The 24,621-nt window shown below is 34.0% G+C and overlaps 3 protein-coding genes across 4 annotated transcripts; 2 read left to right on the top strand and 1 right to left on the bottom strand.

Annotated features, from left to right (window-relative positions):
* Positions 1 to 732: 732 nt before the first annotated feature.
* LOC139844404 (H/ACA ribonucleoprotein complex subunit 3-like protein) lies at positions 733 to 3,090 on the top strand. The gene is made up of 4 exons (XM_071834630.1): positions 733 to 784; positions 902 to 971; positions 2,442 to 2,484; positions 2,778 to 3,090. The coding sequence occupies exons 2-4, from the start codon at positions 918 to 920 to the stop codon at positions 2,873 to 2,875; spliced, it is 195 nt and encodes a 64-aa protein (XP_071690731.1). The 5' UTR covers positions 733 to 784; positions 902 to 917; the 3' UTR covers positions 2,876 to 3,090.
* Positions 3,091 to 8,313: 5,223 nt separating this feature from the next.
* On the top strand, positions 8,314 to 12,761 carry LOC139843270 (uncharacterized). Of its 2 annotated transcripts, none has more exons than XM_071833339.1 (9): positions 8,314 to 8,488; positions 8,582 to 8,655; positions 8,755 to 8,835; positions 9,028 to 9,120; positions 9,340 to 9,459; positions 9,652 to 9,723; positions 10,309 to 10,386; positions 10,866 to 11,063; positions 12,349 to 12,761. In XM_071833339.1, the coding sequence occupies exons 1-8, from the start codon at positions 8,386 to 8,388 to the stop codon at positions 11,055 to 11,057; spliced, it is 813 nt and encodes a 270-aa protein (XP_071689440.1). In that variant the 5' UTR covers positions 8,314 to 8,385; the 3' UTR covers positions 11,058 to 11,063; positions 12,349 to 12,761. The 2 variants fall into 2 exon arrangements, with proteins under 2 accessions (XP_071689440.1, XP_071689441.1); XM_071833340.1 differs by having other exon boundaries at positions 8,356 to 8,488; positions 8,601 to 8,655.
* Positions 12,762 to 12,948: 187 nt separating this feature from the next.
* Positions 12,949 to 15,585, bottom strand: LOC139843271 (uncharacterized). The gene is made up of 2 exons (XM_071833341.1): positions 15,515 to 15,585; positions 12,949 to 14,396 (listed from the first exon to the last, which is right to left on the bottom strand). Exon 2 carries the CDS (start codon positions 14,373 to 14,375, stop codon positions 13,572 to 13,574), a length of 804 nt encoding a protein of 267 aa, XP_071689442.1. The 5' UTR covers positions 14,376 to 14,396; positions 15,515 to 15,585; the 3' UTR covers positions 12,949 to 13,571.
* Between the last annotated feature and the right edge of the window lie 9,036 nt (positions 15,586 to 24,621).

Consider the following 24,621-nt stretch of genomic DNA (forward strand, 5'->3'; position numbering starts at 1 on the left):
AGGGACCAATGAAAGCGTAACATTTGGCGCGAAATCACATGTGATTGAAAAAAAAATTTGTAGAAAAAAAAATTTACAATCACATGTGATTTTTTTTCGAAATTTTTTTTCGAATTTTTTTTTCTACAATCACGTGTGATTTAACTGCACAATCACAGGTGATTGAATTGTACAATCACATGTGATTGGATTTGACATACATAATCACATGTGATTGACTCACATGTGATCGGATTTGACATGCATAATCACATGTGATTGTAAAAAAAATTTCGCGAAAAAAAAATTGCGAAAACTTTTTTTTTTTTTGTAATTTTTTTTTTCAATCACATGTGATTTTCGCGTCACATGTCGCGCTCTCATTGGTCCTTTGGATTTCAAGCAAATTAATGGATGCAAGTGATTACAACTCACTTTTCATTTAATAAATATTTTTAATAATAATCGATGTGCGTACTTTAGTTATAAACTATTCAAACAGTGTTTTAAATATAAAGCGAAATTATTTTTCGTAGTAATACATGTGTTATCTTAACTCGTTTCTCTTCAAAATAAAAGTGTGACAGAGTTAAGATTAACAAAGAACATCTTTTATAGTTAAATTACACACCAAAATTTGGGGAGTTTATTGCATTGATTGTAAAGACTAGGGATGCACATTGCAATTAATCTAAAGTATGGGGTCTTTAGCTTATAAGTGTAACTAGATTATAAATACAAAAACCCTAAAAACCCAAATCAAAACCCTAGCCAATTTCTTCAGCCATATCAACTTTCTCTAGCCGTATAATTTCTTTTCTGTTTTATACTTCATTTTATTTATAGATGTAGTAGATATCTAGATTCAGCTGTGTATTCAATTCATGTTAATCCACCAAATTATTGTTTTTGATTGTTACAGTTTGTTCAGAACCAGAATGTATCTCCAGTTTTACATTAATGAAAACGGTGACAAAGTTTACACCACCAAGGTTTGTCCTTTTTGAATTATTACTACTAAATATCACTAGATATTACATATTTTTGCATTTTATTTATGTAACATAATACTACCTCCGTTTCATTCCAATAGGGTAGTATTCTATTTTGGCATGTCCCATTCTCATAGTCCACTTTCATAAATAGAAAGGAAGGAAGATATTTCATTGGTGGATATTTCATTGGTGGATCTGGAGAGAGGAGATATTTCATTGGTGGAGGAATGAAATTAGTGGGATTTCCTAAAACTGCGTGTTTTTTGTCTGTGTACTATTAGAATGAGACGAGTACTATAATTCTGATTTTATTATTATAAGTACTTCGTTGGAGAACTTAATTGTAGCAGAGCTGACCCAAGGTAGTACAAATGGTTGGCCTGGTTGAAATTTTATTCATAATTTTATGTGTAAACGGCTTTAAATGGGCACACTTAAAAAATAAGCTGAATTCCGAACAAGTCCTTTAAGTTGGCGTTAATATTTTTCTAGTATTAAAGAATGTTGAACTACAAGCACCAATTATCAATGCGTGCCACTAGATATGTACCTTGGTGCAGTGGCTGAATAAGAAACTTTTTTTTTTCCGGGCTAAATTTTTTTAAAAGTGTAGCAACTTTTTTTGGCAATATGTGGAGGCTTTTGGTCAAAATATGGAGGTTTAAGGGTAAAATATAGAGGCTTTTGGGCAAAATATGGAAGCTTTGGGGGGCAAAATATGAAGACTTATGAAGACTTTGGGGGACAAAATATGAAGACTTTGGGGGGGTAAAATAATGAGGTTTTGGGGGCAAAATAGAAAAATCAAAAAATTTAAGGCTAAAAATTTCAAATCCACTGGGGGCCGGCGCCCCACCCGGCTCCCTTCTGTTTCTGCCTCTGCCTTAGTGGCATTAGGTTATGTAGGTGTTGATGGATATTGTTGATGTGCGATTATGAGGGTGCATGGTAACTGGTAGTGTGTATGTGTTTACAATCGTAGTGGTTCGTAGCTTCACTATCGTCTAAGTTAACAATCCTAGGAAGTGGTTATTGTAGCTTTCTGTATAGGCCAATGTCCAAGTTAACGATATTTGTGACTTTGGATTGTTCACTCACTAACTAGTTGAGACATGTTGTAAATTCAACATGAGTTGTTAGTTTACATGTTTAGACCCGTTCTTTGTTAGAATCATGCCTGATTTAATCGCGAAAATATAACTATTTTTTATACCACCCATCGTTGCAGTTATCACGGGTAATAATATTGGCATGATCTAGTTATTTGAAAGTATTCTTTTGTTGTTAGATTTCCTCAAAGGCTCTGTTGCTTGGTTTCCCAGTAATTGCGCTTTTCAAATATTGCATACCTTATGCTTAATGTTTACTTGTAAATAGACTGCATGGACAATCGATCAAATTTTTCTTATAACTGCTAAAAAAACAAATACTCGATTTCATTTGTGTTCTCAAATATTTTATGTGCAGAAAGAGTCACCACTTGGACTAGCCACACAGTCGGCTCATCCTGGTATGTAATTTTTATTCATATATATATATATATATATATATATATATATATATATATATATATATATATATATATATATATATATATATATATATATATATATATATATATATATATATATATATATATATATTTTATTTTAAATGGTTAATCCGAGTATAAGCTTTATGGCTTTCTTTACCCCTCTTCTAATTATATCGTTCGTGGAACCACCAATGCGAATACACACTCTCGAATTCATGTGGTGCATCTATTAATTTTTATTATAATTATTATTATTTTTTCATTTGTAGCTCGTTTTTCACCTGATGACAAGTTCTCAAGGCAAAGAGTTCTGTTGAAGAAGCGTTTTGGATTGTTGCCTACCCAAAAACCAGCAAGGAAGTATTGATTAGTAGATGGTGATAACTGTTATCATGTTACGTTGTTATCTTGTATGATTTTAGCTTCGTTAGTGCAACTTCTAGTAGTACGGAAGTTTTTTCTTTCTTATGAGACGCTGTACATCTTTTGGCTTGCTTAGCAGATGTTATTAGTGACTAAGATAATGCTTTACTAGTAAGAAGATATAATGTCATGGTTCATTTGTTGAGTACTATGTTATGTATCCCCAATCTGACTACTTGTTTTCTTTTGAAAATGAAGATAATATATTCGTTTGTGCAGCGCTGTGAATGTCACTTGTTGGGAACTGGTTTGTCGGGACCTTGTAGTGACTGATCGGTCAGGTCGATGCTTATCCGGTTGTTGACCAACTATGACTGTTTACTGATTTTGACATAGTTTGAACGAGTAAATACACTTTAGTGTTGACTGTCCGACTTCTGACCAAGTTGGCTTAGTTGGGTAGGACTCAAAATTGTCAGTCAACTTTTACAACCTTCTATTGATTAAGCGTCTATTAGTCATTATTGTGTGAAGGTTCATTTTATAGTTGTCAAGGGTTAAGAATCATCTACCAATTAGTTGGCTACATATTAAAAACACAATTTCATATCTGCCATAAAGTATTCACCTATGGCACCTTTCCCATATCGTTTGGGGGTAAGGAGGAGAGAGTTTTATAGAGAGTACAAGTTCTATTTTTAAGGGTCTTTCCTCAGTATTTCTTTCTTCTTCTAGATATTTTTTGTAACTTTTCATATTTCTGGTTAATTGGGAAATTCTTTTCCATGTTTCTTCTAGCTTACGTTTTCAAAGTTCATTTGAAGAATTATTCATTTGTACTTTTGAGTCCATGACTTTAAAATTCTTTTGACAATATGAACTTGATAATTTGACTTGATTTTGAGAAGAGTGTAGTTGGAGTTGGAGTTAGACTACTCTCTTTTTGTTGTATCCCATATTTTGTCCAGAACTTAAACCCGTTGTTTGATTTTGCATGAATTGCCCATTTGTTGCCTCTCTTGTCAATGTACGAGTCTTGAGAATATCGTTTAAGAATTTTAAAACTTTTGCGTCTGTTTCTTCTGTTTCGTTTTGAGATTTAGAATATAACTTTGAAGATGTTTGTGCTTCTTCAAAAATGGTGTTTTGCATTATATGCTTTGATTTGTGTTTTTTTACCTTCAAATTTTGCCCAAAATTCTTCAAATTTTGCTTCAAAGCCTTCAAATTTTGCCTAAAAGCTTTCAAATTTTGTTCAAAAACCTCAGTATTTTGCCCCAAAAACTACGTATTTTTTCCAAAAAAGTTGCTATAGTTTTAAAAAAAAATTCGCCCCAAGTGAAGTAAAATCCTGCTTCCGCCACTGTCCATGACAAGTGAGATGGATAAGAGTGTTCTTACACAGATTATTAGATCCACAATGCGACCCCACATGCCTGCGTGTAATTTCAATGTGGATGGCCTTTTTTTATCTTCTTCCTCATATACATTATCAGCTGCACCTTTAAATCATTCTCAAGCTCAAAAATAACTTTACTTGGTCGTGCCCTTGGATCGGTTTCATAGTTTCCTCCCGGGCAGCGATGGAGGCGGGGTTATTATCGCTGCATCGGCATAGTCGAAACGGGAGATGATCGCAACGGGTGGTTTAGTCCCCCTCGGCTGATCCCAATCGCTGTTCAAATTTTTTTTTTTTTTTGCTTGCCGAAGTTTGATAAATATTGATCATGGTCTGTAGAGACGATAGTTCTGTCACGGAAACAATCGATATAGTTCATTTAGAATCGCTATCAAACAAGTCATTATCATTCATAACTATATTCAATTTAAACTGTTAAATCCTTTCGATTTTGAACAATTTAACGCTTAATCTAGTTTTAATAAAAACATAACTTCAAATCATTTGAATTTTGAATTATTCAGTGCTTAATCATTCTATAATAATAAACACGACATTTAATACCATTTGTCAGAACCTTTACGCTGTGTTCTCGAGTTTTTTTTAAGGGGAGAGGAATGGAAAGGAATGAGAATGAGAGAATAAGGATGGAAAGGAATGTAATATAAATTATATTACATGTATTCTCGAGTTGAGAGGGAAGTAAAAGAGAGGAAAGGAAACTAATACTCCAAATACACGCGCGCGCGCGCGCGCGCACGCACACACACACACACACACACACACACACACACACACACACACACACACACACATATATATATATATATATATATATATATATATATATATATAATTTATTTATACCGTAACAAACAATAGCAAGGGTACATAAAATAAATTTTGGATGAATTTTCAATTTTTCATTTCTCGTCCCTGAACTTTACATCAAATTTGACTCCATATCCTTTTTCTTTTTTTTGTGCATTCCTCGTCCCTAATGTATCACAATTATACATACCTCGTCCTCCGTCTATTTTCTGTCAAATTTTTCCGTTAACTCATATCACGTGCATATCATGTGGGGGTATTTTTGTCTTTTCAATGTTTTCTTCCCCAATCTCTGCTTGATTTTCATCAAATGGCTACAGTACATCTTATAACCCAAAACCCATCAAAATTATAACTCGATCAAAACTATAAAACTTCATCTCCATAGATTCATAAAAAAAAAAAGATGATCAAATTCTAATTTTTAATTTTTTTCAAAGACTTTAATTAACAAACACAAACTCACAATATTATCAAATCCAAACTGACATGCTTCTTTTATAAGAATTTCACCATATTCAATTTGCTTAAATCTAAAAGAACGAATCAATTTGCTTAAATCTAAAAGAACGAATTGGGTTTTTAGACTTTACACATACCTTCAATTTGCTTAAATTACAAGTGTACTGTATTCCCATATATTGTTTTGAAGGCCACTTACAAAGTCAAATAGCAGATATGAAACACGGGCACAGGTATTGAGGAGCCGGCCTCTGTTTGAAAAACTTTGCTCATATGATTGGAATGGAGGAGTGAACACCACATCGCTAATGACGCCACTGATGACAGCACCAAATCCGGCACCGGTAACGGTGTTGCCGCTACTGTTCGTAAACACCAACTCGGACAACTGTTCTGCTGTTGTTTTTTTCTTCTTCCAAACCGTCAGCCCTTCTGTTGTAGTTAAAACATTTTCATCATAATTGTTGTTTTTAAACCTGATGGTGACAAGTGGTGGTGATGTCATTGTAAACCACGAAGATGAAGTGAATTATTGAAATGAAATTATTTTGATTTAATTGTTTGTTTGGTAATTGAAAAGAAAAAGATGTAGATTTATGGTTTAGTTTGAAATTAGGGATGGTGGTGGCGTGGTGGTGGAGAAGCTTAAAGGTTTTCAGATCTAGATCTCCAAGATCTGAAAGTGACTGAATTTGAGACAGAAAATACTCTCAAAATTAGGAGTTTTAATTTGATTTGTTGATTTTATAAAAGTATAAAACTAGGGTTTTTAATTTGAGAATGTTGAACATTAGATGATGAGGATGAAGGTAAAAAGATAAGTTAAATAATAAAGAAAAGAAATAATATAAAAAGACCAAATTACCTTCACATGCTTTGCACATGACTGAACAAACGGCTGAAATTGACAGAATTTAGACGGGAGGACGAGGGATGTAGATTTTTGATACATTAGGGACAAGGAATGCACAAAAAAAAGAAAAATGACATGGAGTCAAATTTGATATAAAGTTCAGGGACGAGAAATGAAATTTTGTCTAATATAATATTCTAATTCTAATATCCTATGATTTGTTTAGATGCATTAATTGTGGGTGAGTGAGAGATGTTACAAAATTAATGGAGTAACACAGATGACGGATGAGGGAGATACACATGACACACTAGTCGTACGTAAATATGCAAAACATGTTTTTCACTCAAATCATCCCAAAATTGGGAGGATTGCAATCTAATAAAAAATGTCATCTATTCTCCACTCAAACCCTTTCCTCTCTGCCCTTTTCCATCCTTAAAAAAACTCAAGAATGCATAATTAATTTTTTCTCCCTCCAAACCCTTTCCTTTCTTTCTTAAAAAAAAACTCGAGAATTAAATCAATCAGATTTTGAATCATTCATCGCTTAATTATCATAAATGCCGAAAACTCCGTTCAAACACCATTTTTCACCACCATAATAACAAACACAAAATTTAATATTTTACGTGCCAAACATCTCCATAAAAAACAAAAATCATGAGACTTGCATACCACTTAACACTTTATAAAAGATATTATAAATAAGAGAATAACTTTTCAAAATCTGATCGGCAGGGACACGGGCACACGACGACCCTTTGTTACCTTTGTCAACCTACCAACCCACCCCGAAAGGCTGATGCCAGACAATTACCTCTACTGGGAAACTAACTATGTGACAGACTCGAGCAAGACTTGAACCTGCGTCAATCTCCAAATAGCTTCCACATGGTTGGCTCCCAATATCAAAGACACGGGTACCACTGAGCTACTAACTCATTGATTCACTATCTATAAACAACTACTCTCAGCTATATATTACAATCACGAATAATGCCACTGTTAGTTCACTCCATTCACCTTCCTCTTGATTAGTTGAAAAACAAAGTGAAGACTTGATTTGGTCATCTCAAAATAGAAATCTCAACGTTTAAAGTGAGATGGAGAAAATATATATATACCATATAGTAACCACAGGTGGTCATGAAGTGGTTAGGTCTATTCTTTCAGAATGAAGGTTATAAGTTAAAATCCTTGAAGCTGAAAAAATTAATCTCTCATTTCTACAAAGATTCACTCACGATAACTTCGGGTTGCACGTTTTATAAAGCGGGGCGAAAACCTAGGAAATTATATATAGATTTATTATTTACAATAAAAAATTGTTTCATGACCTAAGTACAAATCAATAAAAAAATCTCAATTAAACTAAGACTGGTAATAAAGCGGCGTGACTTTCATCTCGTCAAGTGAGGTAGCAGCGTCTAACGGTATCTGACGCCTCCATCGCAGCGTCAGAAAGTGACGGATGAGGGCGTCAATCGATTATTTGATGGAAGAGAGAGGGAGTGTGAGGCTAGGAGGGGACCAATCAGGTTGAGAGAGAGAATATATATTTGTTATTTATTTATTTTTTCATACCCAATTTCCAATCAGATTTTATCACATCACCCTTCAAATATTTGACACAAAAACTTGATATTTTGGGTTAACGAGGGTTAGATACAGTCACAGTCAAAAACCAACTTTTTCACCAAAAAGTGCACAATCCGACTCTGACGTCACAGTCACATTCACCGTTGTAAATAGTCTGATCTATCTCCATTTAGGACCATGGACAATAATAAAAGCTTATTTCCCAGCTAACAAATACTACCTTTAAATACCTGGCTGTTTGCAAATTGCAATTCTTTAGGCAACTCATTTTCATATTTCTACTTGTTAAAATCGGTTAACAACAGAAATCAAAATTCGCAAAACCCTAACAAAATACAAACAAAAACTTCCGAATTCATACAATTTAATGGAAATCAGTAACAACAATTCATCAACACCACGGAAACGTCAACGAATTGAAGATGATACCGTACCTGAATCTCATGATCCCGCCCAATCTCTTTCGTTAGGTTAATTTCTATTTCGTTCTTTATTAATTGTATCGTTAATTAATTAATATGAATAAATGAATAATTGAATTGATAATGTCAATTATAATGTAGAAAGTTCTCTTATATTCAGTGATACTATGGCTGCTCTTAACATGATGCGTGCACAATTTCCTCGTAATGATAAGGTATTATACTAATTACATTTTCGATTAATTATATGTAATGTATGGTGAAATTGTGTTCGCAGTCACTTTAATTTAATCCGAACTTATTTATTATTATAGGTTACTATTGAGCCGTTTATCTTACGATCACAATTATACAGCAGTATTAAGGATAGAACACAAGTTGATAGAGAATTAGAGGTTTGCTGTATTGTGTTTTATACTATCGGCTTGAAATGATTATATTACTATATGTTAGTTTCTATATATGAATCATGAATGTATGCAATGTTACTTGATTTGCATATATGTGTGGAATGTTAGTTCTGCTTTGATAGTTGGGATTATCATGTGTACTTGAAATTATATACCTGCTTGGCATTTTATGCTCAGTCGTTGAGGAGGGAGAAAGTTGTGCGCATTTTCAAATTAAATACCGGACAGGATGATCATGCTGTTATATTTATGGAAGATTATTTGAACCAGGTCAGTGACATTGTTTGATGATTGTTTCTCATTTGCTAGAGTTGATTTGGATATTTATTATATTTTTTAACATTTTAATAATGATATGTCTCTTTAGTAGATTTATTTTGTAAGGACTATCTTTATATATAATCTAATAAGACTTCTAAATTAGCATTTTAGTAGTCCTATTACATTTATACACAGTATATGAATGAAAAAACGTTACGTTGTTTATAGATGAAGCGAGCCGTGAAAAGCATGGAAACAAAGAAGCAATGCGTTCTTGATGTTTTTAAGTGGTTTGAAGTGCATGTCATTCATAGCAAGCTTGAACCTTGTATCGGACATCAAGAGCTAGTGCGTTATCTGAATTGACTGGATCTTTATTTTTGATAAATTAAGTTTGACTGTATCGTAAAGTAAAGAGTGATAAAGAATATATTTATGTGTCATAATATATATACATTGTTCACTATGCGGGTGTTTATTTGAACTAACTTCTAAAATAGAATTCTCTTGACTAAAGTTGTTGGTTGTGCTACATTGTAGTGGTCACTTTTGTCTATAGGAGGAAAAGTCAAAGACGGAGACATATCTCTCTTGATAAACGCGGGTCTTCTGGTAAGTAAATTTGGTAATCATCACTTAAGTTCTTGCAGGTATACTTTTGTGTTGAGTAGAGGTCCCAAAACACAATTCTTGTCCGTTATTTTCTTATTGATGGTTAGGGCCTCTAATATGATTGCTAAATTTGTCTCATCCATAATATGACATTAAAGTTTTGTATCAAATGAACAAGGAGGTTTTATGCAATAAATGTACTGTTTGGGACACTTTTGACCTTTTTTAATCGCTTCTTTTCAAGCTACAATTTTACTCATTTGACCCATAGAGATTAACTGTATCCTAAATTGACACATTTATAAGTTAATTGTTCCAAACTGCAAGCTTCATGTAATGTTGCATGAGTATGAGGAAATAACTGTTGGTGGTTGTACGTATTCCCAAGGATGCAAATATTTTTTCTAAATAACATCTGATCTATAGATACATGTCTGGTTTGTTAGTGCCACTTAGGTTTTTTCTTAACTTCGCATTGCAATAATGTTTGAATGTATTCCATTAATCAGAGCTGGCTCTGTTTTTGGTTGGCACAATATCAACTTTCAACTTTCTGTTCTTAATTTATGGTGCTACCTTTTTCAGACTCGTCAGCTTATTGATCCCGATATGTACTGGTTTGCAATCCCATATATTGGTTCTGTACTGAAGGGCCTCACACAGGTACATAATGGTTCTTGTATGTGTATTTCTTTAACATCATACTAATCTAGTATTGCAATAGACAGACTAATGTGAGTGGTTTTGGTCATATAACAGTATTATAACATTTGAATGGAAAAAGAAATAAAGTATATGAGGGGAACACCACATATGGTTTAAAGTTAGAAGATCTTAGTTAAACGTTATTTCTTAGTTTACGTGACAACATTGTACATGAATGGCGCTTCCTATTTTCTCTTGCATCTACTTTCTTTGAAATTTGGACCAAAAACTTGTTCACTGCTGCTTATATTTAGAAATGGTTCTTCTCTGTATGGTACGAAAGAAGTTTTTACAGTTAAAAATAGTTATCATGTATATAAATTCATATTCATTTATATAAGCATGGTTGCAGCACTTTTCTTACATTATGCTAGAATTCTAGTACGACCTTATGGGTAAAAATTTGTATTTGTATGAATGGGTCATGTTATTTTCAGGGAAGAAAGGAGCTATTGTCTCTACTCAACCGTAAAAAATACAAAGAGATGATGCTAGCTCTTCTAGAAAAAAGCCGTCTACGTTTATCGCCTTTGGATATAAGATTTCATCTTCGCGATCTTCTTGGCTCTGGCCACCTCAAAACCGTTCACACACCTAGTGGTATAGTTATTCGAGTCTCAAAGGATTAAAATCAGGTAAGCACAATATTATGCGTTTATTACACTTCTATTATTTTCCTTTAACGTAAAAACAATTATGCTTTCAATAGTTCTTGATCAACATCTTCAGAGGTTTTTCATTAGTTCTAAAATAAATCTTCGTCTAGCTAATAAACTCACCAGCATAAAATCTGTTATTATCCAATTATATCTTAACCTCTCCGTTTGTGCTAGTTGTCTTAATTTATGCAAGTGTGTGTTTCTAATAAATAATAGAAAAGGTGTGGTATTTAGTTCTTTCTGTTTACCCTCATGAGTCACAGCCTTGTCGAACTTCTCGTGTATACTTTTTTGGGGAATCATCTCAAATTTGTAAATACTTGGAAGATTCCTATTCTTTTAGGCGTTGTTTTAAGTGATTGTATGAGTTTATGTGATCATAAACAGGTAGTTAGCTGTAAGTAAATCGTAGTAGAAGTTTTTGGATGTGCTTATTGTTTTTTAAGCTTTACCGATATGAGAGAGTGCATGGGAAGTTGATTCTGTTCGGGAATTAACAAGTGAAATGGCTAAAATGGCATTCTATTATTAGTAAAATGCATCCTATTATTAGTTAAAATGCATCTTATAAAATAGAGTAAAAGCTTAGTTAGGTTAAAAGAATGTATGTTATTTAAATATTTTATGCTTCTAAAATTAGTATTGTTATCACCACAAATCCTAGATAATCATACGAACCAACACAGAATTGTTATCCAAACATCAAAAAACTAATTAGTGTGGTTTGCCAGATTCAACTTGCTAATAATAAGTTTCTAAACACAAATCCAAATACCACTAAAGTCTGAAGACATGCTAACCTTTTGCCAATTGCATATATACAACAACAACAAGACCCAATCCCGCACATGCGAGGTATGGGTAGGTGAGATGTAGACAATCCTTCCTCTACCCGAGAATAGAGGAGAAGTCGTTTCTTTAACCACAGGAAGAGAAAGTCATCCCTCTCTCTACTCCAGGGTAGAGAGATTGCTTCCGTGGGTGCCTCAGGCCAATAATAAAAAAAAGATAAATAAATAAACAAAAATAAAGAATAATAAAAATAAAAATAAAAATAAAGATGAGACGCCATGGAAATGGTATAATCAAATTTCCATCTGCCTGAAATTCAATTTAGGCTCTAAGTAAGCGGTAGTCCTCGCCAATTGCATATATATTTATCTAAATACAATTTATAGTAAATTCTACGTTGTGATGAAGCAATTTCAACACTCAGAATCACAAGTGAAATTCTATGATTTTGATGACTTTTTCGTCACAGGTTTCACAATTACTGTGAAGATATGCAGGATTCCACTTGAGCAATGAAGTAAGTGGTGTACTGTATTTACAGCATGCTGCAGATGTTATCATGCAGTTATCATCTTTTAGTTTGGTGAGCTTATCGGTAACCTCTTTCTCTGATTGATGTGTTGATCGAGTTATTTAATGTGATTATAAACGGCTAAACTTATGCAAATGAGTTTTCTGGTCATGAGGTTACATGTAGTTATACTGTAACAAAGACCAAATGAGTTGAGAGGGACAGAGGGTCTGTATTCTTTAAATATTGTCTTATTCTTATGATGATGTAAAAGTTTCATAGAAGTTCCAAGTTTTTTTGGAATCTTGGACAAATTGTGACCCTAGGTTGTTTTGGTAGTTCTGTATACCTTTTTATTTGAAAAGCAAAATGTTGCAAACATCTGGACATGATGACCATCCTCATGTGATTCATTATTATGATTATGTTTTGTTTGGCATGAATGTCGATATGATATAATGTGGGTTGGATGAATCAGCAAGCGCAAAGTTCAGTATCGGTTTGGAGAAAGCATTTGTCGATCTTTCTCTGAAACTTCTCATGTATATGAGACATAATCTTTCGTTTCAATGTTCCACGTACTCTAAATAATGTAAAAACCAGACCTGCAAGTCTAACTGTAACAAACCTAACTATGGTGCATTATTCACGAAACCGACTGATACACTGCCATCATGTAAACAAAGGCCCTAGTATCTCGTTCAACCTAAACGGGAGTTTTCAACCTTTGATAACACAGCCAACATCCGGGGTTTTCTCAACCTTCAATGGTACAGCCAACATCGTCGCAAATTGGGTTTCCTTCTAACGTGCGTGTGGTGGCATATGATCACGAAGATGGTTAAGTCTCCTCTGAGTGATGTCGATATCGCCGTTAAAAAAAAACGTAATTTATCAGTAGAAAATGGAAATGCTAGAACCCGTATTATTAGTAGAACATGTATTATGAACTCTATGGATGTCAGTAAATTATGAGTGATTGTTGAATTTACTACACAAATTTCTTGTCACTTCAAATACATATGTGTTTGTAGAAAACTATAAACCGAATGTGTGAAGGGACGCAAGTAGCCAAGTATGCAATAATACCCGAATGACCACTGTCGACAGCTGAGGTATGTGTTTGTTCGTAATCATGTTACAATATTGAGAAAAACATGAAATGCCTTGATACTCCATGTTTATTGTGTTGAGACGGCATAAATTCTCATAACCTTATCAATCTTGGCCCGACAAACAGGGCAAGTTCCTTGTTTAGATTCTATATTATCTAAACACGCCATACAACAAGACATATGTCCACATGGTACACAAGCTCCCTCAACCCGAGCTTCCCAACACACCACACACAACGCATCACCACTCTTACTTTCACTCTTTGCAACCAAAACATTACCCGAAACATTAGTAAGATTGTGGTCTTCAATAAAACTGTCATCAATAAGTGGTGGCGCAGAAGGGGCCCAAGATTCTACTTCAAACGGTCTTTGTTCCTTATTAATGTCCACTTTTTTGCAAACAGACTCATGTTCGGGCTGCCCATTTACCCTTTGATTACTACTTTCTTTCGGAGTTGTAGATTTTGGAGCGGTACTCCACCCGTTGAGCCCATCTTCATGTGGATCATTCATCATCCAACCATTGCTACTTGCTTCTGGATTTTGAAATTTACTCGAGCCCGAGCCCCATCCGTTATACTCATCATTCGGCTTCTCGTAAGCCCATCCATTGGTATTAATTTCCAGAAAACGAGGTTTGGATGATGAGCTAAAGCCCCAAACATTGGAATGGCTGTCGGGTGGATCGGGCTCATCACCCCACCCGTTAGTGATTGGGCTAGAACTAGTGGAAGCAAGAGAGGAACCCCAACCATTAAACTTGGTGTCATCTACGTTATTTCCCCATCCATTTCCTTCACTAGATTCATCTTTTTGGACCCCTCTTTTTAATAAATTAGTAAGAAAAAATGGTGTTTTCTTTTCCATTGAAGCAAGAAAAAAAATTACCTGTATAAACAACATATCATGAAATCAAATATTCACTTTATAATCTAATGAAAGAGTTTCTACGTACACATGGATAGGGGTGTGCATAATATCCGAATTCGAATCCGCAATCCAAATTATCCGAAAACCCGATCCGAAAATATCCGAAAATTCGGATATTCGGATATCCAAAAATGGATATCCGGATTTTTGGATTCGGATATCGGACAGAATATTCAAATTTTTCGGATATTCGGATAATCCGATATCCGAAATAAAATACACTTATTATTAGTAATATATCACAGTACATCCAAAGTTATAAGAAATATAATAGTACAGGTTAAGCATATAATTAGTATGAATATCTCTATATAAACAGCTAACTAGATAATTGTTATGTTTGTGTTACGCTGATGTGTTAATCGTATTTTGAACTTTGTTATGCTTGTTACGATATCCGAATCTGAAATTTCGGATATCCGAATTCACTGTCCGGATAATCGTATTAGATACAGTTCGGATATTCGGATAATCCAGTATCCGAATCTGAAATTTCGGATATCCGAATTTCAAATATCCGAAATTTCGGATTCGGATTTCAGATAGCCGAATTCACTATCCGAATTTTCGGATATCCGAAATTTCGAATATCCGGTTTTGCCCACCCCTACACATGGATACTGTAGGCACCGACGGATCGAGAAGGGGGCAAGTACCCCTGCCCCTCAACATATCAAAAATGACATTAAAAACATTTTTGTAAAGAATTACTTATATGTCATTTTAAAACGACACTGATTAAAGGTGGGTATTTGTTAGTAAATTGAGATTTACACGAGACCCGTACTCAATAAATTTCATTACAACTTATATATATTATGATTTATGAGATGCGATTTCCATAGATATAATTCATATGAAATTTCACAAATAGCAAAATTACTATGATTGTGATTTCATATATCTACACAATTACAAATGCTTGATTTACTATAATCAAATTAAGTACATCACATGACAATTTTGATTTTGGAATCAATAACGGTAGTAATGTTAAACTGCACGCATATAGCAGATCTGATTCATAGAAGATAACGAGGAGCAGATAACATGAATGGATCATCGATCATATGTACCTAAAATTCCGGCAGCTTCTCGAGATATCAAGGATGATTGTAGACCACGAAACAGTTGTATGGATCAATTTGCATGTTAAGTTTGATTATACACGAGTTTGGGTTTTATATGATTTGATTATTAAGTTTATCGGGCCTGTAGGAGTATTTTGGCTGGGCCAAAATGGATTTGACTATCAAGTTTATTGGGCCTTTTGGAGTATTTTACCCTGTTAGCATGATAAGTTTATTGGTTAAAATATTCTCATTTCTCAAAGTATTTTAACAATATGTTCTCAAAATTCATAATTGTAAAAGTGTCCTCCGACCACACAGCATGCACCACGAACGGTGCATGATGACCTGTGCGGGTTACTGAGATAATCACCGAGACAACCTATTATCCTCGCAATAAGCACTAAACACCACGCACCATTCTTGGTGTGTGGTACTTGTTGCATTATTATATTAAATGGCCGTATCTTTTGATTTCATGCTCCGATTTTGTCATCGTTTTTTTCTTACATCATGTATTTTCTCGAGATTCATTCATTGGAAAGCTGATGAAGTGTCAAAAATAATTTTGAAATTAGACCTCATATTGCGATTTACGTTGACGTAGAAAATGTTCGATTTGCGAAATGTGTTGTTTATTCAAATTGATTGAGGATTTTCATGTACTTTTAGTCAACATTGGTGATAAATTTAACGAATTACAATTAGAATGTTCTATAGTAAGTTATAAGCGGTCAAAGTAGGTTTAAAAGTTACCCCACGCACAACGCATTGCGCTCATGTTTGGTGCGTGTTGCGATGAAAATAGGTTGTCTCGATGAATACGTCGGTGAAACGCACCACGCACGAAGCACCATGCACGGTGTGTGGTGTATGGAAGGTTGCATTTTGCAAATACGATTTTTTGTGGACATATTGTTAAACACTTTGAGAAATTGAGGCATTTTGAACAATTTCCCTACCTTTTAAATAAGAAATATGGTCAAAATGTCGTAAATTCTTTAACGATATGCACTAAATTTTTTCGAATTCCCTTTTAACCTCCTATCCACGCACCACGCATGATGCGTGCAAGTCCGTGTGTGGTGCGTGTTCCCATGACCGTTGGCTTATTTTACCGGCTACACCGTCGGACGCAACGCGCAATAAGCAACACGCACGGTGCGTGGTGCGTTGTGTATGGTGCCCAAAATAAGATAAGATTTCAGGATTAAATTTTCTCACATTTTTCAATTTTTTTTGGATAACATTTATCTCCTTGTATACAATGACTTATTATCAGTTATTTTCATCATTCAAACAGGCATCATTTGGGTATCTTCCTATGATTTGCATTCCTGAATGGAACCAGTTCTAGGTCGAAATTCAAAACACAAAATTTTCATTCCTGAAAGGTACCAGAATTTCAGGATAAGATCAAATTTTCAGGATAAGATTTTCCGACCTTTTCAAAAAAAATTCGGGATAACATTTTATAAACTTTAAATGGATTGCCCTATGATCAATACGTTACAAAAAAAAAAAGAAAAAAACACTTCGGGCTTGTTTACTTTCTACTTAATGATCTGTTTCTGAACCGCTCTTAATTCAGAAAGTAAAATTGTTGTTTCTTTGTCACTTAATCTGAAATCTGGTCTGTTTCCAAGAGACATGAAATCAGACACCCCTCCAGAATAAGAGTCAAATGAAAATCGAGACAAATTCAGGAAAAAAAGTAAAAAAAACCCTTCATCTTATCTTGCATAACCTTTCTCAATATTTGGGAATTGCCAAAAAAAAAAAATTCAAAACACACAATTTAAGAAAAATAGATCTTAAAACATCAATTCATACTAGAGCGTGCTTGCTCAGAGAATGGTATATTCCCACAGAGCAACAATCGGTGCTGTAAAAGTTGCAGGCATCAAGTTTAAAAACCTTGGTTAACCTGGATGATTTTGTTTATCCACAGTGTGTAACAAAATTATACTTTAATTTTCTAATTACACGTGGAGAAATGCTTTAGATAAATGACTATGATAAAAGGATTACATGCTGGCTGGAAGGACGAGATCTCGAATATACATTAGCCTAGTTTAATTTTTTATGTTGGTTCACTACTAGAAAATCGATTTTAATGGACGGAGGTTTTTCCGGACGATGGCCATCGTCCGGGAAGAGCTACTACACGCCAAAAAACGGACCCACTAGCACCTGCATGTTTGACCCACTTTCCCGGACGACTCCAAATCGTCCCGGAAGATATTATTTAATTATTATTATTTTTGGCTGGAAAATATTTGGCTCCAAAATGTGGAAATTTGGGCGCCTTTTTCTTTCCGGACGATAAATCGTCCGGAATGGGTCGTCCGGGAAAAGTTTCGGCAGAAAAGCTGAAACTTGGCTACCTTTTTCTCACTTTCACCTACCAAAAAAACTCACACAACTCCGGTGATATCGAGCGATTTCCGGCGATTTCCTGCTTCTTCCACACCAAATCCAACAATCTTTCATCCCAATCACTACCAAGGTATGTTCTTCACTTTTTTCTTTTTTAATTTTGATTCTTTTTCATGTTTAGTTTGTTAAAACCCCAAATCCGAAAATTGGGGTTAACATTTGATAATTGTTGTGATTATATATGTTTTAGCTTATGATTTTCATGTTTAGTTTGTTACTATGCTTATGTTTGATGATTCCTTGAATATTTTGAGGCTTTAAATCCGAATTTAGTTAGTAAAGTGGTGGGTTTTGTGATGAAATTGTCAAGAACATGAAATTGTTGTATGACAATATGTTTAGGTTCATGAATTTCATGCTTAGTTTGTTAAGTTGCTTAAGTTTTGATTATAATTGGTCCTAAAATCCAATTTTAATTAGTAAATTGATAGGTTTGATGAAGAAAATGTTATGTACATTTTTAATTAGAAAAATTAGTATAAGTATATAATTATAAGTATACAAGTATAAGTATATAATTATAAATGTTATTGTTTATGTTTATGTTTATGCTTATGATTATGCTTATGTTTATGTTTATGTTTATGTTTATTGTTGTATGCTTATTGTTAGGTTTAGTGGTTAATTTCGAAATAGTTCTACCTTATGTTCGAAATTAACCAATCCTATAGAATATCCGTCCAAGGTTAATTTATTAGAAATTAACTTTAGAAGGTCCCCTTTTTGGGACCGCTTTCTGTGTGTTTTGTCTCTTTTAGGATTTGGATGCGTATTACAAATTTACTAGTTACGAAAAATTTGGTAAACATTTTCCCTTTACTCCTACAAATATGCGTTTAATACGACATATTTGGGGAGTTTAGGGGAAATGCTGCCGAATTTTTTCTTACTGGTAAATTAGTTGTACGCATCCATAGTTGAGACAAAACATTCAGAGAGTGGGTTAGGTTGCTTTCCATAGTTGGACTACCCGACCTTGATTAAAAATATAATAAGTGTTATTAATTTTAAAGTTTTTTGTTGCTTTAAACTTGCTTTAATTAGGTAATTGTTATGACGATTGAAAAGAGTTGGATTAAAATACGACATCCATTTGATCCTGACTTTACCAGTGGTCTTGATGCATTTATTGAGAGGTGTGAAAACAATTTGAATTCGCTCGGTAAGTGTAGTTGCCCGTGTAAACATTGTGGTAATACAGTTTTTCTTAAACCTAAACATATAAAAGAACATATTATTTTAAATGGGTTTGAACCCTCTTATACTATGTGGCGGTATCACGGTGAACTACCACAACCACCCGAAATATACAACACAACGAACCCTCTAAGAAATTTCTTGCACGATATTGAGTTGGAGCGAGAACCTAATTATGCAGCTGAAGATCCGAATGACGATGAGACTATGGATGACACGACCGCAACTCTTCTTGAGGATTTAATTAACTCCACCCAAACCGAGCTATATGCTGGTAGCAGGTTGTCCTCATTAGAGTTTTTAGCCAAGTTAACACACCTTAAGGTCTTGAATAGATGGACGAATACTTCATTCGACCAATTGTTAGAATTACTCGTACAATCACATCCTCCAGATAACACAATTCCGAAATCATTTTACGAAACCAAGAAGTGGATGAGAAAGATCGGTTTAGGGTATGAAGCGATACATGCTTGTAAGAATGATTGTTGTTTGTTTTATAAAGAATACAAAGATTTGGAAAACTGTCCAATATGTAAAGCGAGTAGATGGAAAGATGAACGCACATCGGGGAAGAAAGTTCCTAATAAAGTTTTGCGTTATTTTCCAGTAACTCCAAGACTAAAACGTTTGTACAGTTCTAGATACACTGCAAAAGATATGATTTGGCATGCTACTGGGCGGTGCACTAAAGATGGTAAGATGCGTCATCCGGTAGATGGTCGATCTTGGAGAGAAATTGACAAAAGATATCCGGATTTTGCACGTGAACCCATAAACGTTCGATTAGGGTTGGCTGCTGATGGTTTCAATCCATTTGGCAACATGAATAATGCTTACAGCATGTGGCCAGTAATATTGACAACGTACAATACACCGCCGTGGATATGTATGAAAGAAAGTTCTCTCATGTTGACTCTGTTAATTCCTGGTCCTAAATCACCTGGAAAAGATATTGATGTTTACTTGAGGCCTTTAGTTGATGAACTGAAGATTTTATGGTCCGAAGGAGTTGTTGCGCATGACTCAGTTACAAACACGTATTTTCAAATGAAAGCAATGCTTATTTGGACCATAAATGATTATCCTGCCCGTGGTAGTTTGTCCGGTTGGAGTGGCCAAGGCTATAAAGCATGCCCTACATGTAACGAGGACACTCCTGCTATGCGTGTAGAAAACAAAATTGTTTATGTCAGTAACAGACAAAAACTTGAACCGAATCACCCATACAGAGAAAACTTACAATTCAATGGTAAGGTTGATCATACCCCAAAACCTAGAAATTTCAAAGTGCACGAGATCGAAAAACAACTTGAAGATTTGTTGCCAGTTGGTAATGCCGGAAAGAATCATACAAATGGACTAAAAAGAAAACGTCCCCCTAAGTGTCCTCACAACTGGACTAAAATTTCTATTTTTTGGGAACTTGAATATTGGAAATATCTTCCACTACAACACAACTTAGATGTCATGCATATTGAAAAGAATGTGTTGGAGGCTATTTTGGGTACCTTATTAATGAATGACAAGTCCAAAGACACTCACAATGCACGAGTTGACTTGGAAAAATTAGGAATTCGAGAAGATTTGTGGCTCAAACCTAAGACCGCCGGTAAAAAGGATGGGCAATTCTTGAAACCTCATGCACAATACTCCTTAAATTCCGAAGACAGGGTAAGTTTTTGTAAATTCATTAAAGAAGTTAAACTTCCAGATGGGTTTGGATCAAGCTTCAGGCATAAAGTGAACAAGGATAATAACAACATTACAAACATGAAATCTCATGATTGCCATATCATGATGCAACGATTATTACCGGTCGGAGTTAACGCGTTTTTGCACCCTACTATTTCTACACCAATAACGCAGTTGTGTGCATTCTTTAAGCAAATTTGTGCTCGAGAGTTAATGGTATCAGATATGTTGAAAGCTCAAAAACAAGTGGTTAAATTGTTATGTACTTTCGAGTTAATTTATCCTCCAGCTTTTTTTGACATAATGATTCATTTGGTAATGCATTTACCGAAAGAGGCTATAATGGGAGGGCCTGTTTACATGAGGTGGATGTATCCAATTGAGAGATACATGAAAAAACTAAAAAATTATGTTAGAAATAAAGCTAAGCCTGAAGGTTGTATAGCTGAGGGGTACGTTGCCGATGAAGCATTAACTGCATGTTCAATGTCCCTTGAAGGTATACAAACGAGATTTAATCATCCTGACAGATATGCTGACGGGCCATCTAGGTCATGTGAGTTTCGTGTCTTCAAATCGTTATGTAATTTTATCAGTAAAGGTGTGTTCAAATCTCTGGCCCGGGATATTCAGGATAAACTTCACTGGTATGTACTCAACAATTGTTCTGACATCGACGAATACAAAAAGTAAGTCATTTTACTAAAACATGAGTTTATAATGACTTAACTACGTAAACGTTGCTCATACTAACAATTCTTTTTGAACATTTACAGTCAATTTAAAACAGAGTACCCCAATATGGACATGAAAACAAATTTTCCAAGTTGGTTCACCAACAAGGTAAACTCATTATATATATATATATATATATATATATATATATATATATATATATATATATATATATATATATATATATATATATATATATATATTAGACTTACATATGATAACTATTTTTATTCAAACTTTTATTAACATTTTTTTATTTTTTGATAGATACGTGAACTACGGTCAGTTGACCGATCGAAGTATAGCGATGAATTGATCTGTCTAGCTGAAGGACCGGTGGGTGGCTCAAACCATTACACTGCCTGCCATGTGAATGGTGTCAGGTTTGTGGTTAGCAATCGCGATGATCGACGCACCACACAAAATAGTGGAATTTTGACACTCGCAGATGAAGGTAGTCCTGTCTCTAAGTATTATGGTCGGTTAGAAGATATTGTTGAGTTGCATTATGCCGGTGCATTTAGTGTTGTGTTATTCAGATGCCGGTGGTTCAACACTGAGAACACCCGGAAACATAAACGCCTAGTTACAGTCAATAACATAACTAGTATTGACACGAAAGATGAGTGGTACCAAGATGATCAACACATTCTTGCAACACAAGCTCAACAAGTTTTTTACATCGACGATCCTTCCAAAACTTCTACCAGCTGGAAGGTAGTTCATGAGGTAAATCATCGAAAAATCTGGGATAGAGACATTATCGAAGACACCATAGGGGATGTTGTACACGACACCAATTCATCCGATCTTAGCCTTGATGCTGATTTAGATAATATGACTTATACAAGTATGAGTGTACCCGGAGAAGCAACACCAATTCAATTTAATCGACCAATACATGAAGTTAATGATGATGATGAAGATGATGATGATGATGATGATGATGATATAGTAGAATTAGACCCTCTTGTCCTTCCTCATGACATATGTGATTATGATGATGATGTGGTGGCTGACGATGATCTAAATCCCCAAATTTCTCGAAATGAAGCTTTCTCTAGCGATGATGATGAATATTGATGTGTAATTCTTGTCGTTTATATAAAAATGCTTGTTGTAATCAAATGATTTATATTTCTATGAACGTCTTTTTAAATTTTCCGCATTAGTATAAGCATATGTATATATATACACATATATTTATATGTGTGTGTGTATATATATATATATGCTTGTTGTTGTAAATATATTATATATATGACTATATATCATTTTCCGCATTAGTATAAGTATTTCTATGCTTGTTGTTGTAAATTTTCAATTATGTATTTTTTTTTCACGACCATATATATATACATACATTATATGTAGGAATATATATCATTGCCTATATCATTGTTCTATTCACTTTATTTTGTATAAATGTATATGTATATATCATTATTCTATTAACTTTTATTTTGTATTTATGCAGATGAATTTCTTTGCTCTGCTTTTCCTAATGATGGCCGGGATGGTCGGGGGGCCCGGGGCCCCGGGGGGGACGGGGGCCAAAATAATCGGGGTAAACGGGGAAAAACACAAAACATAGGTTTGCGAAAGTTGAGGAATGCTCATGGAAAACTCACGATTGACTTTGATATTAAGTTGAAAACCATTAATCCGATAGGCGACAATAGTTCAATGTTTGTTAATTTAATATCTAGTGTTGTTCGGAAACCAAGCTTCCCAAAATATTACAAGTGTTGGGCGGATGTGCCATCATCTTTCAAAGACGACGTCTGGGTTGATATACGCGTAAGTTTAATTAATTACTACATATATATATACATATATATATATATATATATATATATATATATATATATATATATATATATATATATGTATGTATATGCGTTTCTTATATATAATCTTTTAATATATTTATTACTTTTTATCGTAGAATTACTTTCAAATTGATACATGGCTAGAAGGTGAGCATGCAGCTGAAATCCGAACGGGTATTAACAAGATTGCCGCGGGACGATGGAAAAACGCAAAAAGTGAGTATATTGGTTATTACGAATTCCTCGAAGAAGAACATCCGGATGATATAAATTTCATTCGTGCGAACCCACCCGAGGATAGCCCGAGAATGGGAGCCTTTTGTTGACATGATGCTTGACGAAGCATATCGAAAGCGTTGTGCTCAAAATAAAAAAAACCGGGCTGAAGTCAAATACAACAGTTTGCATGGTGCCAAATCGATAGTTAAACATTTGGTAAATTACTTACACCTACTTGTTTTTAATGTTTTATATAAATGATAAAATGTAAGAAAATGAGTTATTTGATTTTATACATTTAAGTTATTTATTTGTGTGTTTGTAGAACGAACGTCAAGCCAAGAATGCGGAAATCGGTCCTATAAAAAATTACAAGATCTTGCACAAACCCAAGGATCGTACCAAGTGGAATGATTCGTTCATACCGAAAATTAATTACGTAAGTGATACATTTTTATAGATTATGGTGTACTTCTTATAAATATAAGTATAAGTCAATTGGTGTACTCCCGATATATATATATATATATATATATATATATATATATATATATATATATATATATATATATAATATAATGGTCTTGTAAGTGATACATTTTTATACGTATGTATGTATATATAAATAATGATATGTTAGTAATATTTATATTTTTTTAACTTTGTAGAGATATATATATATATATATATATATATATATATATATATATATATATATATATATATATATATATATATATATATATATAATATAAATATAATATAATGGTCTTGTAAGTGATACATTTTTATACGTATGTATGTATATATAAATAATGATATGTTAGTAATATTTATATTTTTTTAACTTTGTAGAAACGAATGAAGACGTTGTTAAAACAATTTCCCGGCACCGACGAGGAAGTTATCATGGAACAAGTTTTGGGCGAACGACCGGGACACCAACGCGGATTGGGCCCGAAGATGCCAAAGTCGGTAACTAATTCTGAATCTTCA

Source organism: Rutidosis leptorrhynchoides, chromosome 4 (genome assembly GCF_046630445.1).
Source record: "Rutidosis leptorrhynchoides isolate AG116_Rl617_1_P2 chromosome 4, CSIRO_AGI_Rlap_v1, whole genome shotgun sequence".
NCBI lineage: Eukaryota > Viridiplantae > Streptophyta > Magnoliopsida > Asterales > Asteraceae > Rutidosis > Rutidosis leptorrhynchoides.

Excerpts from the sequence above, each read along its gene's own strand:
- LOC139843271 (XM_071833341.1), bottom strand. The coding sequence starts at position 14,375 with ATGGAAAAGAAAACACCATTTTTTCTTACTAATTTATTAAAAAGAGGG.
- LOC139844404 (XM_071834630.1), top strand. The coding sequence starts at position 918 with ATGTATCTCCAGTTTTACATTAATGAAAACGGTGACAAAGTTTACACC. Across the intron at positions 972-2,441 it reads ACAAAGTTTACACCACCAAG|AAAGAGTCACCACTTGGACT; the intron begins GTTTGTCCTTTT and ends TTTTATGTGCAG. Across the intron at positions 2,485-2,777 it reads CACACAGTCGGCTCATCCTG|CTCGTTTTTCACCTGATGAC; the intron begins GTATGTAATTTT and ends TTTCATTTGTAG.
- LOC139843270 (XM_071833339.1), top strand. The coding sequence starts at position 8,386 with ATGGAAATCAGTAACAACAATTCATCAACACCACGGAAACGTCAACGA. Across the intron at positions 8,489-8,581 it reads CGCCCAATCTCTTTCGTTAG|AAAGTTCTCTTATATTCAGT; the intron begins GTTAATTTCTAT and ends ATTATAATGTAG. Across the intron at positions 10,387-10,865 it reads TACTGAAGGGCCTCACACAG|GGAAGAAAGGAGCTATTGTC; the intron begins GTACATAATGGT and ends TGTTATTTTCAG.